Source organism: Muntiacus reevesi, chromosome 16 (genome assembly GCF_963930625.1).
Source record: "Muntiacus reevesi chromosome 16, mMunRee1.1, whole genome shotgun sequence".
Lineage (NCBI taxonomy): Eukaryota > Metazoa > Chordata > Mammalia > Artiodactyla > Cervidae > Muntiacus > Muntiacus reevesi.
Genome location: NC_089264.1, coordinates 53,894,402 through 53,911,305, shown reverse-complemented (window position 1 = coordinate 53,911,305; position 16,904 = coordinate 53,894,402). Strand labels below are relative to the sequence as shown.

Sequence of the window (16,904 nt, the reverse complement as noted above, 5' to 3'; positions counted from 1 at the left end):
CTCCTACAAGCTGCTCAGGACTTGGTAGGTCCTGAGTGGTAGGAAACAGAGGGAGGGAGGGAGAGAAAGAAAAGAAAGGAAGGAAGAAACTTAGCTTCTGCACATCCAGGATTACCGGAGCTTCTGGAAGGTCTAGACTGAACCATACCTGACTGATCGTCTTCTCCATCTGCACCAAGCCCAGGTTGGGTAGTGTGCTTTTTATAAAGTCAACTATGGTTTCTAGGTTTTCATGCTGCAGAATCAAGGGTTTATGGCTTCCCAGCAGACTTAGAGCCACTTTAAATATGACCTCTGATCCCTGAAGAAAGATCATATCTGGGAAAACACAGAAAAGCCAGAAGTTAATACGGACCCAGCTGCTGATAAAACAACACTGTCCCTCTCACACACACTGAAAGGCAGGACAGTGGGAAACACAACCCTAAATGACAAGATCCCGATATTTCAGATAGGGTTCTCAAGATAACACTAAGAAAACAATATGTGCAAACATGCTGCTAACATTTTGTCACAGGTTCCAATCTTTTTTTCACTCCAAAAATACACTAAATTCAAATATACTTCAAAAGTTGAACTGTGAAAAAGAAAACTTTTAATTAGTCTGTCTTTCCAGAAATTCTCTGGATTTCAAAGGTGTTATTACTAAAACACATGTTTTCATGGGTAAAACAAAGATTTGTATGACTACTCTACCCTAATTTCTGATGCTGCAAGTGAAAAAAATGCCCATTTTCTCTGCTTTGAAATAAGGAGTTTAGTGATGTAAAGATCTCTAAAAACTGTAAAAAGCCTACACCATTGCAAAAGTACATTATTAAATACAAGTATACTGCTTGTTTAACTTATATGCAGAATACATCATGTGAAATGCCGGGCTGGATGAAGCACAAGCTGGAATCAAGACTGCTGGGAAAAACATCAATAACCTCAGATATGCAGATAACACCATCCTTGTGGCAGAAAGCAAAGAACTAAAGAGCCTCTTGATGAAAGTGAAAGAGGAGAGTGAAAAAGCTGGCTTAAAACTCAACATTCAGAAAACTAAGATCATGGCATCTGGTCCCATCATTTCATGGCAAATAGATGGGGAAACAATGGAAACAGAGAGAGACTTTTATTTGTGGGGGTTCCAAAATCACTGTAGATAGTGGCTGCAGCCACAAAATTAAAAGACGCTTGCTCCTTGGAAGAAAAGCTATGACTAACCTAAAGGGCATATTAAAAAGCAGAGACATTACTTTACCAGCAAAGGTCCATCTAGTCAAAACTATGGCTTTTCCAGTAGTCATGTATGGATGTGAGAGCTGGACTATAAAGAAAGCTGAGCACCGAAGAACTGATGCTTTTCAACTGTGGTGTTGGAGAAGACATTTGAGAGTCCCTTGGACTGCAAGGAGATCCAAGCAGTCCATCCTAAAGAAAATCAGTCCTGAATATTCACTGGAAGGACTGATGTTGAAGCTGAAGCTCCAATACTTTGGCCACCTGATGCGAAGAACTGACTCCTTGGAAAAGACCCTGATGCTGGGAAAGACTGAAGGTGGGAGGAAAAGGGCACGACAGGAGATGAGATGGCTGGATGGCATCACCGACTCAATGGACATGAATTTGAGTAAGCTCTGGGAGTTGGTGATGGACAGGGAGGCCTGACGTGCTGCGATTCATGGGGTTGCAAAGAGTTGGACACAACTGAGCAACTGAACTGAACTGAATGAAATAAAAATTTTTTTTCATTCTGAAGAATTCAAAGAACTTTATCAGAGCTATTTTCTAGTTCTTGCCATTTTTTTCCTTAGAATGGCTGGCAAATGCTAACAATTCCCACATCGACTATGCACAGAGGGGAGGCAAGCGGCCCTCAGTCAGCCCCCCTTCACTCTCCCTTCCCCAGAGGTGAAGCCATTCAAAAAGAGACTCCAATGCCCTGGGGCTCAAGCACAGAACTGGTAACTCACTGTTGGGTGACCAAGTCTGGGAAAGTGACCTAACAACGGGAATAATAATGTAAGAAGAAACAGAATTTTAAAAGACAGGAGCATAAATCTAATTAGAGGCAACTGTCAGTATTTCTTTTTCTTTTTTTAGGGTGGGGGGAGCAGGCGAATGGAAGTGACAAGGCAGCTATAAATGCCATCGGGTGAAGGAGGACAGAAGCAGGGGAGAGACTGCCCCAAGGAAAGGCGGCTGCAGAGCCTGACCTAGGAGAACCCATAGAAACTCCCCAGGTAAGAAACCAGGGAGTGATACTCGCAGCAGAAGGAAGAGAAGGTGGAAATGCAGAGAGGGGCGAAAGCACACACACATGCAGGAGCCTGGAAGAGCAGGTAAGGTGGGAGTACCTTCTCCCTCCAGAAAGTTTAAAAATTAAGTAACTTTTAACTCATAGTACAGAAAATGTTACCTATAAACCCACTGCCCCAACCCAGCTATTGTCATTTCTGCCCATCTCCCAATCCTTATACACTTACACACTGGGATTAAAAAGAAAAAAAACAAAACACAATAATCTCCTTGGAAAAGTGAGTTGATTTTCTGCATTTGAACATCCCTGCACGAGGAAGTGAGATGCAAAGGCTTCCAGCAGCGCGGCAGGAGCCCCGCTCACAACCTCGTGGCCAACTCTCCTTTTCTGAGCCACCAACAGAACAGGCAAAGGGGTTCAGCTGGCAGGAGAGGGAACCTAAAATTCGGCTGACTCCACCACCTTGCAAACTGCTTGCTGAAAACACTGCAAATAACTACTTTGCTTTGAAGACACTTCAGCAGCCCTGTTATCACGTCACCCTGTATGGGCACTCTATTTGAAACTCCTCACGAAATAGAAGTTCAGTTTTCCTGTGGAGGAAAATGACCAACGCCAGGCACACAGCCAGTTAGGTGAACTTACTCTGCATCTCTTTTCCAGCCGCCTTCGTCTTTGTCTAGGGCGATCCCTCTCCTGCACTTTCTCGGGGAGGCTGCAGTCCTCCCGCCGTGGCCCCCCCACATCCCTACCAGGAAGGGGTAGGAGGGAGATGAAAGAGGATAACAGCCTTGCCGCAGAACCGCACAGATTCTGTGAACCGCACAGACTCGCTTCTTCACCGCGGTATCACGTTACTCTGAAGAGCTGTTTTCCCAGGCCATCCAAACGACCTTGTTTTCCAGTCTTTTAGTCCTGAAGCCTCTCAGAATCCTTCCCTACATTACAGGTGGCTTTTGTGCTTTTGCCAAACTTTCGGTTTTTATATTCTACCTCCTCGCTCATCTGACTTGGCAGGATGCCCTACAGAAAACATCTGGAGCCTAATAAAGGCACAGCTGCACCACCAGCAGGAGCAAGAATGGTCCTATCTTTCAGACTTTTCCCCCAAAGGCAGATGTGAGAAGATGAAAAGAGCAAGCATCTCTCCCAGGAGGGCCCCTCTGCACCCAAAGAGGAGGGGGCGGTTTCACACTATGTGACATCCAGACAGAAGGACTGACGCCCAGAAGAGTGTGATGAGCTACCACGTGAAGGTCGAGCACGCTGTCCCTCCGAGGAGTCTGTACTTAATTAGAGGCAAAAAGTAAACTGCCAGTGTTAGCTACTCAGTCATGTCTGACTCTCTGCGACCCCACGGACTGTAGCCCACCAGGCTCCTCTGTCCATGGGATTCTCCAGGCAAGAATACTGGAGTGGGTTACACGCCTTTCTCCAGGGGATCTTCCCGACCCAGTGACTGAACCCAGTCTCCCCCACTGCCCCATTGCCGGCAGATTCTTTACCAGCCTGAGCCACAACTATTAAGCTATATGTGGGTTATGTTGACTGCAAACTGAGATTCCTTTACTTACATATAAAATGCTGAATAGTTCACAAAAGTTCACATGTTTTTAGGTTTATCCAGGCCTAAATGCCTATAATGAATTGGGCCTCAGACCAAAAAAGCCTCCTGTGTTTGAAGCTATCCACGATCATGGAGCTAAGTCACCCATGCTAAATACAGAAATGGTCTTTCAAAAACCTGTCTTTTCTAGGAAACCTACTAATAAAATGGTTCGTTTTTCAGTATTGGCAGAGGAAATAGTGACATCACAAGACAATGCTGCCCTGAGTCCCCACGTCCTGCCTATAATCTCAGGAGCCCTGAGTCCTTTAGCCAGAGGGACATGGGGCTGGCGGGATCCAGGAATCACAGACACTGGCATCGCTATGCATAATGTACGAGGAGCTCCGCGACCCACCTCTGACTGCACGGTATGAAGAAGACGACCCTGCTCCTGCGGCCTCAGCTTTATCTGGGAAGTCACCAGGATGAGCTTCAGAGAGCTCTCAATGTTCTGCAAGCAGGGCTGTCATTTCCAAAGCAGCGCGCGTGCGTTTGTCAGTGCCTCTTACCCACTCACGCAGCCACAGGAGAGAATGTTTGCGCTCTGCAGCCCCCGAGCCCAGAACCCTGGGCAGCAGCCACCTCCATGCCTGGGGCCAGGGGGGACACTCAGCACCGACCCTGTCCGCTCTGCCTGCCCAGCACCCTCTGCAGAATTCCCTTCACAAACAGCGTAGTTTTCAAAGCATCTAATAACACTCCCGCCTCCCCTTTTCAGTTTTCCCTCTTTTCCATTACCCTTTTGAAAAATACAGTAAAGAATCAGGAGAAAAAGTAATTAGACTAATGATTTTTCTCCTCATTTCCAAGAGTAAGAAAAGGAAAAAAACAGATGTTTGGCAAGAAAGACTGAAGTCTACAGCTAGATATCTTATAGTTTCTGTGACTTTTTTTTTTTGTAAACTAAGCAGACAATTGAGAACTTTTTTTTTTAATTATGGTATAAAGCTTTTATGAAATCTCACTAATGATTTGTTTAACCAGGAAAAGAGTGTTTAGTACCAATTATTTTTGGTGCTTTTTTTTTTTTAGGAAAAGAAAATAAAAATCAATCTGGGGAGGTAGTTATGCAAAATGAGCGGGGCAGTGAATATTTTAAGAACACAGATTCTTCTAGTAAAGTCAAATGGGAACGTCTTTAAAATTTCCTGTGGAAAGAAGTAAATGATAATAAAAATCTAGTACTTTGGAGGGAAGAGGAGGACAGAAGACAACTCAATGTCCACTTATATTAAAGAGCCAATTTTAGGACTTTTACGATCTGGATATGGGAATTCTCCTCTGGCACAATGATAAAGAACCCATCTGCCAGTGCAGGACATGAGTTTGATCCCTAGGTCAGGACAATCCCCTGGAGTAGGAAATGGCAAACCACTCCAGTATTCTTGCCTGGGAAATTCCATGGACAGAGGAGCCTGGTGGGCCACAGTCCATGGGGTCTCAAAGAGTCAGATATGACGGACCACACACACACACAGGATCTGGATATACAAGTGGTCTGCTGAAAATTGCCTAAAGTGACACTTCCACTTGTGAACATTCTCTTTAAGATGCTCTTTAATTCTAGAAACAAATCTAAAAACTACACAAGAGCACAGATTCTGGGGCTTCCCTGGTAAGCTCCATGGTAAAGAATCCACTTGCCAATGCAAGAGACATGCACTCAATCCCTGGTCTGGGAAGATCCCACGTGCCACGGAGCAATAAGCCTGTGCGCTGCAACTGCTGAGCCCACGCGCTAGAGCCCAGGAACGGCAACTCCTAAAGCCCCACACCCTAGAGCCTGCGCTCCACACGAGAAACCACAAGGAGAAGCCTGTGTCCCGCAGCCGGAGAGGAGCCCCCACTCACCCCAACCAGAGAAAAGCTTGCACAGCAGTGAAGACCCAGCACAACCAATAAACACATAAATAAAGTTAAAAAAAAAAAACCCACACGTGTTTATCAAGTGACTCAACACAAATGGTACTTAAAACCACGCGGTATGTGATGATGATCAACTTTTTAATAACCGCCTTCCCCACAATAAACAGATAAAAAGAAGGGTCAGAGTCAGCACTTCATCCTGAAGCAGAGAAAGCCCACTGCACTGGAGCTGACCGCTCACTCAGCTGCGACCCCTGCCACGGCAAGGCAGAAGGTTACATTTTTTAATTTCTATTTCTTTACACTGAAGCACAATTGACAAGGCAGATTTGAGACTTTACATGTGAACACTTATGCAACTTTGACAGAGACAATCTTCTTGAAAAGTAAATTGAGAAAAGGGGATGGTTTGAAATGTGACCCACCTACAGTCACAAGGGCAGAAAAGTGGGAAGCTGAGGTGGGGGCGTGTGAAAACAGACTGTGAATCAGTGATGCAGAGGGGCTTTTAAGAACTGGACAGCAGAGGAAGCAAAGTGGAGCCAAGGGTAGAAGAGGAGAGGGGAGGAAGAGGAAGTGGAGATGCAGAGGAAACCCAGAAAGAAGAGTGGCTCAGAAGTCCCCGGCTGAGAAGTCTTAAGGAGCTGTCAGTGAGCAAGCCCTGCGCCAGAGAGGTGGAGGAAGACAATTCAGGAGAAATGTCTCTGGACCATTCGCCGGGCTCCTCGGTCTAGCTTTCAGGACATTTGCTCCAGTGAGAGCCTGGCAGGAGGAAATCGGACCTTATTCCCACCAGAAGGCATCGAGGGGCGGCCCTGATCATCAGAAGTCAAGCAGGTCCTGAAACTCACAAAAAACCTCCTCACTCAATGAAAAGGACAACATCCTGTTCCTGCAGATACAGGGCTGAAAATAAGAACCACCACCATGGAGAAACCACACCCGGTTCCCATCGAACCTGAGAACCCAGGTTCTGCAAACAGCCTCATACACACTCACCGAAGACTCTGGCGACGAAGCCCAGGGGGAACTGCGAGGCAAAGACGGTGAGGAACCAGGGCGCCGCGTAGAGGCTGGGGCCGATCTCGTGCTCCTCCAGGTGGTCGTAGAGGTCCCTGTGGTAGTCGTGCAGCAGCCTCGAGAGCTGGTACATCTGGATCTGCAGGGACACACACAGGCTCTCAGGGAGACGGCAGCCTCCAGCCCCACTCGGAGGAGAAAGAGGGCCACGAGACGTCCGTGGCTCCCGCCACAAGGCTGGGGCTGGCCTGCACTCGGGGCAGGGCCCCTCCTGCCACCGCCTTTCTTTCTGCTATCCCCTTGGGCTCCTCGGCTAAGAGACGCTCCACCTCTGTCTCACGAAAATGATCTGTAAGTTCTCTTACAAATACACCTCACTAGCGAAACTCAAAGCTGGGGGGTTGGAGATAAAGAGCCAGCCTCTCGCGGAGAGTAAAGTGGGAGGCAAGCAGTCTGTGGCAGGATGCTACTGAACCTGTTCCCTTAGTAAGTTCCTGCTGAATGCCCCGCAATCCCTCAAGAGGCAGGACAAGTGTGACTTCTTCAGGTTTATAACACAGGCGAGTTCCAGTAAGACGACAAGGGTTTATCTCAAGGTGGGGGAAGTAACTTTTCCAATTGGGCTGGGCCCAGGGTGGCAGGGGCTCGGGGATGGGAGTGGGGGGTCCCTGGCAGAGGAAGCAGCAAATACACTGGGAGGCGGGAATCAGACTACCTGCAGGTGGATTCAAAGAGAAAAGGTCAAAGGGCCCTGGAGTCAGACAGGCCTGGGTTTACATCCCAGCTCTGCTGCCGGCTCCTGGGTGACCTGCTCAGATTATTCACTTTGTAACTTCTCTGAGCCTGAGCTTTCCGTCTGTAAGCTGGGATCAACACTGCCTTCCTGGGGGTGGAGGCGGTAAAGGCACATGAGCCAGCTGGTGTCAGGCCAGCACAGAGTAAGTTCTCGGCAGCGACAGATGCTGCAATGCTAACTGCTGGTGGGAAATTTCCTTAGATACACGTGGAAAGGGATCACAGACGTGTTTAACATTCAACTTTGTCACAGGCGGAAGGAAGGCTGTCTACCTGTAAGATGATCATGTCCGGCCGGTATTGTTTCCGCAGCCCCATATCAAACATCAGAAACTTGAGCATGTTAAACGCCTCTTCTTCACCCATGTGGAGCAGCAGGATGCCTGCTACGAAGCTGAGGCCTTGGCAATAGCCCACTTCTTGGTCTAGAAGCGAGTAGGCCTTCAGGATGTTGTACAGTGACAGCTGCCCCGCTCCCAGCTGAGCGGAGTAGTACGGATGTGTTGGAAAGGTGCGCCCTGTGAAAACAAAACACGCCAGCTGTAACTTTTACAGAAGAAAGCCTATCGAACCAGAAATCCAATGTGCTTCAAGTTAAAGCGACAGATCTTTACAAGTGGGATCATGTCATAAATCAGCTCTGGAAACAAAGTCAGCTGGTTGTGCTTGGAACAATTTTTTGTTCTTTGCAATTAAGAAATCAGCAATTAATCATGCTTTCAAGTGAAAGAAATGAGAACCACCTTCAGGCTCGCAGATATTTGGATTTCAATCTGTAACAGAAAGAAAACTGTGCGTCCTCTCGACAGGCATCTGCTCTCCAGAGACCTGTGGATCTCTACCGCAACGCATGCCAGCACCATCGCGCCGCCCCACCACGCCCTCATCAGCTCTCCCCAGACTGCCTGTTTCTCTGCAAGCGCTTCACACCACTCATACATTTCTACAGAGTAAGTCCCCTATACACAAACGAGTTCCATTTCGAGAGAGTGTGCGTAAGTTCAATTTGTTTGTAAGTCCAACAAAGTCAGTCTAGGTCCCCGACTAACACTATCGGCTGTACAGTGCTGTAATATAAGAGGCGTATAAACTTTTCACAGAAATAATAAATAAAAAAACATTTTTAATCTGACAGTGCAGTACCTTGAAATGTACGGACGGTATAAGAGCTGGCATACAAGGGCTGGCACTGAGTGAACAGGCAAGAAGAGTTACTGCCTGGGGGAGGGAGAGGAGGGGGGAGACGGCAGAGTTAAAGGATTGTCAGCAACAGGAGATGGAGGGCAAGCTGCAATTTCACTCTTGGCTGACGCTGACGGCACAGGCTCTGGTTCCTTGGTTGAACCAGGTCCACATCTGCATCTTCGAAAGTTCACAACTTGAAGCTTCGTATGTGGGGGACTGACTGCACCTTTAAACCACAGGCAGGACTCTGATACACACTGGGGAGCAGCAGGCATTTTCTTTTATACAAAACAGTCGCCTCTCAAAAAGAGGCTAAATTAAAATGCTCTCAACATCCTGATTTTCACAAAAAGCTGGTACTCAGGCAAAATGTAAAGATTTCTTTTGTTCAGGAGGCCTGTGAGGTTGACACCTGTCAAATCCCACCTCCCCCTCCCATTCTGGAATGTGACTGATAGGGAAGTGTGTTTCCAGGGAGCAGAAAAGTGCCTGAAGAAAGAGATGCTCAGTTGGGGCCACGCGTGGGCCCAGGTGAGAATTAATGGCCTCGTCAAAGGTAGAAGTGCACCAAAACCACGAGGGAAACGTTCACCTTGATTACTCTATCTCAGCAACGGGAGGAGGGGATGCATTCCGGTGTTCTCCCCCAGCCATGTGAGAAAGCAATTCATCAATCCAGACTGGTTTACTTGAGCGTAATTTAAGTGAAAGCGTTAGTTGCCCGGTCGTGTCCGACTCTGCAACCCCACGGATTGTAGCCCATCACGCTCCGTGGGATTTCCCAGGCAAGAATGTGATTTATGAGGACAGCAATAGCCTTTTCTGATTTCCTGTCCTGCGTTCATGTCTGTCCTGCTGCTCTACCTCTCCCCGCAGCAAACCTTCCCCAAACACCCCTGCACACATTACCCCGCTGCTGGAAAGCCATCGGCAGGCCCGCATTGGGCTCCACGCGCTCACATCCTCGCCTACTCCCGGCCTCACGTTCGGCTGCAGGGTTAACCTGGGACCAGCTCTTCCCACCCAGGTTCCATGGGGTGGGAGCACAGTGCATCTCTGCCCTGCCCTGCCCGCACCCGTCCCCAGCTCTCTCTGGGCCTCCAACAGGAAAGGGTGGTGGAACACAGAGGAGTTGTGTGACACGAGGAACGCCGGCAAAGGTTTAATTACTTTTAAATTTGATCCGTCAGTGTTATATCATTTTTGCTCATCAGTCGCCTTCTCATATTAGAGAAGGGCCCCCCACACCTCCCGATCTTTAGTTATTAGCCCAAGCAGCCAAATCTTCCCTGTCGCAGGGTCTCAGGGACCAGCCCTGATGCTCCTGATGAAGGAAAGCTGTCCGCACCAGCCTGAATGGGGCTCCTGTGTGTTCCTTGGGATTCTCAACTGTCATTTCCTGAGACAGCAAGACAGGCCCCGAGCCCCTCCCAGGCCCAGGGAGAGTCAGGCCTCCAGTTTCTGACTGAGGGGGGGATGACTGTCCAGCCGACATGAACGCAGCCCGTGTTTACACTAACTTGTATTCGGGGAGACAATGCCTTCCTGTATTTACTTAACACGGTAAATATTGATAGAAATTATCCATGTCAAAAAGGCCCTTTGGGCTTCTCAGTCGTGTTTAAGAGTGAAGGAATCCTGAGATCGAGAGCTTGGGAACAACTGCTCTAGATAAATACCATGGCTCACACCCCTGGCCACACTCTAGACAAAGGGAAGGGGCAGGCCTCATGGGCGGAAAAACGGACCAGGGTACACGTTTGTGGATGATCACAGCTATGGAATCCAGCGCTGAGGACTGCAGCCTTCAGCCTAACAGAGAAGGTCCTCTGCTAACACTGGGAAGGAAAAAACTCATCTTCTGAAGACCGTGCGTGTGCAGCTGATCTACAGCAGGTGAGTCCCGGGCGGTGCACACACGGAACACGCTCAGCCCTCCACGCCCCGCTTGCTCACACACAGGACCCCCACGAGGCTGCTCAGGCTGCCCTGGGGTGCGAGAGCTGACCAGTTTCTTTCCTTTGATTTTTCTCACAAAGAGCCTAGAGATCTCTGCCTCTCTAGGGAGGGGTACCGGCCAACTAGCAATCTTACTGCGGAGCTCGGATTCCTCACGTACAGAAGGAAGAGTAACCTGACAACCACGTGAGCACCAAGGCCCCCTCCTGGCTGAGAACAGTGATGCCGAGATCTTCTCAAGGCGCTGCATTTAACTCGGAGGAGAACGTGAGCTATGACTGGAGGGAAAATGCCCTTCAAATGATGCCTCACAATTTTAATAAAAAAACCAAAAAAACAAAAAACTCAGTCATCAGTTGTCCAGCGTCTGCTTCCCCACTAGAACACAGGCTCCTGGACTGAGGGGATGCCCCATGTGTGCCTGAGAAGCATCTGTGGCTCCCCACTGAACAGCATGGGTGGGCGGGGGATTAAGAAGGCAGAGCTCGCCTGTACACAGACTGCTTTTGGAAACAGTTGTCTGAGTCCAGTGTCTGACCGAGCTGGAACTGGCTCCCGCAGGCCTGTGTGTGTCTCTGATCAACGACAGCAAACTGGTAGCTCAGATTAGCCAAAGTGAACGTTTACACCGAGAAAATCTATAAATGCTGACTTCAGGGCTTCTTTTGAGGGGCCCGGGGGAGCTGGTTGCTGCTGGCACACCCCTGACAGGCTGGAAGGGTGTAGGGAGATGTTAGACCACTGAGCGAGCAAGTGAAGTCTCCCCACCCTATTCCTTTATCATCTACATTTAGCTACATCGTTTTGAGGTTAAACAGGATATTTAGAATGACCAAACAAATATAAAATCACAATATACTTTGGCTATCAGAGGCTATGGCAGACCATTTGGAATAACGCCATGTAGCTTTGTGTGTATGTGTATAGCTCTTGTTGCAAGAATTTATTAAGATTTGAGTTGTGATCGTTCAACTGACCTGCCTAAGGCAAAGTCCCCAAGTAGACAGGAAGGTGTGTTATGTAAAAAGGTTGCCCCAGGACAAATCCTAGGTGCTTTCCCGTCCTTTGCCATGAACGTTTTTTAGTTTTTTGCACGGGACTTAAACCCAAAGATGAAACAGAAAGCCGTGCTCACACCAGCATCCCTCTGCGGGTCATGAACAGCCCCGTGCACTCCTCAGCTCCTGGCAGCAAGGCCCGGCGGGGAGAGGAGGGAAGCCCTTCCCTGTCCTTCTACGGTAGAGCATCTTCAATACTCTCAGCTGATCCTTCATCTCAGAGGTCTGTCTCCTAAGGGTTTGAGTCATTTCCTAGGCAGGTTGATAACAAGTCTAGGGGTCCCCCAGGAGAGAGGGGTCTGGAATTCCCAAGGAGAAAGAAAGGACAAACTTTTTTCCCCTCTACACTCCTTAGCATTATATAAAAAAACGCATCCTGCCTGAGGACAGTCTCTGGATTAAACCTTCTGGCTAATTCTGTTATCCTGAAATGTAAAGTATGGGAGTAGGTCTGGCGAGGCCTTTACAATCTCCAGACATCCTTTGGATTCCTTGGAGAGTATGTAACTCTATTGCTAACACTAGCAAGGGGGTACTCTTTCTACCCCCTTCTGATGTCTATGTCAGAAGCTTTCTCTATCTCCTTTATACTTTAATAAAACTTTATTACACAAAAGCTCTGAGCATCAAGCCTCGTCTCTGGCCCCAGATTGAATTCTTCTCCTCCGGAGGCCAAGAATCCCGGCGTCTTTGCGTGATTCAGCAACAACCTTTCAGGTTCTAAGAAAACAAGGAGAAAATTCTCTCGTGTAACACCTGGATTATAGCTCCTTTTCTTCTAGATACCAGGCAGGTTTTATATCTTAAATGTGTTAAGTGGAAGCACAAAATCAATGACAGCTGCCACGCTGGCTTCTTGACTCAAACAGATCTTTGAATATGTGCTTTGCCTCTCACTGAGGCTTGGACATGCCCAAACCCGCTTAGGGAGCACTGTTAAGACAGCCTCTGCAAGTCCATCAAAAAATGCTATCTGTGGTCACGGACAGACTCATCAGACCTCTGCAGGGTATGTAAAGCAAGCCACCACTTTACTGACATACTCTAAAACAGAGATTAAAACAAGTGACCGATGTGGGGCATCAGGAGCGGTCTCTAATCAGGAAACTGCTCCAACCTGGAGCAGTGCTCAATGATTCAGTGGAGTCCCTCCATTTCTGGACCTGGTCCAGCGTTGCTCTGGCCAAGCCGTCGGTCATGGGGGAGGCTGGACTGCCTCCCTGGGGAAGCACTGACAGCGGGATGCCTGGGAGAGCAGCAGCTGACAGGGCGGAGGGTGACGTGGAGCCTGAGGAGGGTCTCCAGCTTGCTGCTCCGTGTCCCCCACGGCCGCGTGTGGCCACGACTAGACGGGAGGCACAGCCAGAGGGCAGGATGCTGGCAGTAGAGGCTGTCCGTCCAGGATGGAGGGGAGAGGAAGGTTACGATTACCCGAAGGCAGCACAAACGCACGCAGCTGGAGCCAGGCCTAGAGGGCGGGCCGACTCGAACACCGTGCCTCCCCCTGACCGGAGGAGCGGAGGGCTCTGCGGGTCTACAGTGGGCAGAGCCGAGACAGACAGAAGCCACACGCGTCCTGGAGGGGACACGGTACAGAGACTGAGAAGGACAAGGTTCTAGAGCTTTCTGCCGGTACGTGGCAGCCTGTAACTTGGGCCAAGCACATCACCCCCGAAGTGGACACTGTGTCCTCCTTCATACAGGGTTGTGTAGAGCTGAAGTTCAACAAAGCTAGAGAATACGGTTCACGAGCTGCAAACACTGCCCAACCATTCAATTGCTGTTCAGTTGCTCAGCCGTGTCCATCTCTTTGTGGCCCTGTTGGGGCCACCGGGAGGAGGGCAATAGGGATTGAACCCACTCCTCACAGACGGGAAACAAAGATTGGAGGTAAAGGTCAGGTTGTCTCAGTTAGATTAACGATAGCGCCTGACCCTGCATGTTGTAATTGCTAATTCTTCCGCGCCTGCATGGTGTAAAACATTACTAACGTGTAACCAGTCATGCGGAGCAGGGGTGTATAAAACCGAGCCCTCCGGAATCACCGGAGGGGTCCTTGTTGGGAACGCATTCCCCTTGGACCCACTGGTGTAATAAACTGTCCTCCACTGTCCCGAGTGTCTTCTGAGGAGTGTTTTGCGACTCTGGATTCTACGACATTTCTGGTGTACTGGCCGGGAAGCCCTTGGAGAGCCAGGCCCATTGAGCCTCCGCCTGCGACTCGCCGGGACGAGAGCCTCGGGAAGGGGAAGGTGTCTCCTCCCTCGGATCGGCTCTAGTTTTAGCGACTTGTCTTTCTAGGCAGACTTCACACGACTGCGGACGGCAGGAGGGAAGCGTGCGGGCGGGTCCCTCTGTAACAGTGGAAGGAGGGACCTGATCAAGCCCTTGGGGCTGCGTGCGGCTCAGGTGGCTGTGTCCTGGGCTCAGTGGGGAATTTACTGAAATTAGTAAGACTCCGTTAACTGAATCTGTGCTGTTTGTCAACACAGATTTTTATCTTCTGGTTTCCAAGGGACTGTCCCCTTTGCCGCAACACCCTCCTGTTCTTAGGGATTCGGGGACCTCCCGAACATTGTTCAGGACCAGACTGGGAGCTGTGGCTCTGGATGTACATTTGTCTGCACCAACCCGTGATAAGACACATTTGGATTTTGCCAGGATCAGACTTGTGCGAGGAGGGGTACATAGAAGCCTTAATTGACTGGATTTGGTTGGCTGCTGACAGAGAAGCACGAGAGGTACTACCATTGCAAGGCTTAGTAGGTAAGGCCCTTTTCACCCCGGTCATAGCCGAGGTGAAGTGGCTATGTCACGCTCCTTTGAGTGGAGACATCGGCGGTGGCTGGGGTACAAGACCCCAAAGGAGCGATAAAACAGAAGCTGGACTTCCTGTAAGTGATGGAAGGAAAGTGAAAAGCAGGATGGGGAGCGGAGAATCCAAGCCAACCGTTCTTGAATGCGGGACTAAAAACTTCACAAAGGGCTTTGGAGGAGACTGTGGTGTAAAGCTAACCCCAGACAAGCTTAGAACCGTCTGTGAGATAGACTGGCCATCCTTTGGGGTAGGACAGCCCTGAGAGGGAGCCCTAGTACTGGACAACGTTCAGGCTGTGTACTCTGTGGCCACTGAACGGCCAAGCCACCCGGTCAGTTCCTGTGTCCTGACTCATGGCTACGAACTGCACAAAAACCACCCCCTTGGGCCCAGGAAGAGGAGAAAGCAAGATTTTTCTGGTGCAGGCAGAACCCAAGCAAGAAAAGTTAAAGGAAATACACTATGATCTGGAAGAGGAGGAACTCCTACCTCCCCCTCCACACTGGGGAACACGAAGGGGACCCCCAGAACAAGAGGAAGGGACAAGAGAGGAGGCAGACTTTCCTCCTCTGCCTCCCCCGGTGGAGAGGTTTCTCTCCCTCCTACTGTGCCAACACTATACCCACCCCTCCCCAGTTCAGAAGAGGGACAGAGGGAGAGCCAAGTTCGGAGGCGGCTGAGGTCTACAGAGGAACCTTGAGAGAGAGAGGTGCTGCAAGTGCCTCCAAGGCAGGTCCAGGTGGCACCGCAGGGGGGCCAGACGGACACACCCGCCCGGCCCCACTGCTCTGTACCATCAGCCGTTCTCTACCACGGGTCTCTTGAACTGGCAAAGGCACACCCCTCCCTATTCCGAGAAGCCGCAGGGCATGAGTCATCTAATGGAGACTATTTTCAGGCCCCACCAACCAGTGTAGGATGACACAGCCCAGCTTCTCCTCACCCTCTTCAGTATGGAAGAGAGACACCAGACCATCACAGAGGCACGTAAGTGACTCCGAGAAAACGCACCAGAGGGCAACTGGACCCTGCAAGCTGGGCCCGAGAAGCCGCTCCCGACACAAGATCAGACCGGGACTTCAGCACTGACCAAGGTAAGCAATCCGTGGAACGGTATTAGACACCATCATACAAGGCCTCAAGAAGGGGGCTCGCAAGCCTACTAACATGGCCAAGACTGACACTGTGATCCAAAAGGCAGATGAGACTCCCGCAGGGTTTTATGAGAGGCTGTGTGAGGCCATTCGACAATACACCCCCTTTGACCCAGAGACCCCTGAAAACCGAGGGCCCATAAATGCCACCCTTGTGACCCAGTCGTACCCAGGTATTAGAAGGAAACTCCCAAAGACGGAGGGGTTCTTGGATCTTACCAGCACCCAAATGATAGAAATCACTGACAAGGTTTTGTCACTCGGGATCAGGAAACTATAAAAGAGGCCGAGAAGAAACAAAAGGAGAGTGACAGAAGGTCCTGTCGAAAGACAGCACTCCTGACAGCTCTGCTGGGCCTCCCAGATCTCAGTAAGCGGCCCGCTGCTGCCAGGGGAAGGTGAACGGACACTGCATCAGTCATCGGCCGGGGGAGCCCCGGAACCCCTAACAGGGCTGTTTCCTGAAGTCTGGGCGGAAAGTAACCCCCCCGGACCAATGATAAACCACCATCCGGCAATAAGGGTTAAAGGTGAGGGCCCAGCCCACAAGGAGAAAACAATATTCTATACCGCTGGCTGCCAGGGAGGGAATCAAGCTCCTCACTGACAGGCTGAAGGCAGCAGGAATACTGGGGGAATGCCGATCACCACGGAACACCCCCGTCCTCCCAGTGAAGACAGATGGGGAGAAGATTACCAGCCAGTCCAGGACTTGAGGTTAGTAAGTGAGGCGACGGTGATCTTACACCCAAATGTCCCTAACGCCTACACTCTGCTGAGCCTAATGCCTCCTAACGCCCAGCATTTTACCTGTTTGCATGCTTGCTTTTGTATAAGAGTGGCTCCGGTCAGCCAAAGAATTTTTTGCTTTCTAATGGGAAGACCCTGGGACGGGTCAGAAGACCCAGCTGACTTGGACTCGGCTGCCACAAGGATTTAAAATTCCCCTAAGACATTTGGGGAAGCCCTGGCAACAGACCTCCTCTCCTTCCCATCGGATGCTACTAAGTGTCAGATCCTACAGTATGTGGATGACCTACTGCTGATGGCAGAGACTCGTTCTCAATGCTGGGAAGGAACTAAGACTCCCGTGGGCCTGCTGGACCAAGCTGGATATCAAGTATCACGGAAAAAGGCCCAGATCTGCCAGACTGAGGTAAGGTACCTGGGATTTGTTATAAAGGAAAGGAGGCGC

At 49.9% G+C, this 16,904-nt stretch overlaps 1 protein-coding gene across 8 annotated transcripts in view; it reads right to left on the bottom strand.

Annotated features, from left to right (window-relative positions):
* Nucleotides 1-16,904, bottom strand: part of TBC1D1 (TBC1 domain family member 1) — a 227,330-nt gene that overhangs the window by 11,912 nt on the left and 198,514 nt on the right. For all 8 annotated transcript variants that reach the window (XM_065907586.1, XM_065907585.1, XM_065907587.1 and 5 more), the window contains 3 exons: nt 7,809-8,053; nt 6,720-6,879; nt 149-318 (listed from right to left, as the gene is read on the bottom strand). In XM_065907586.1, coding sequence (XP_065763658.1) covers nt 149-318; nt 6,720-6,879; nt 7,809-8,053 — 575 coding nt within the window. The remainder of the gene's footprint in view (nt 1-148; nt 319-6,719; nt 6,880-7,808; nt 8,054-16,904) is intronic.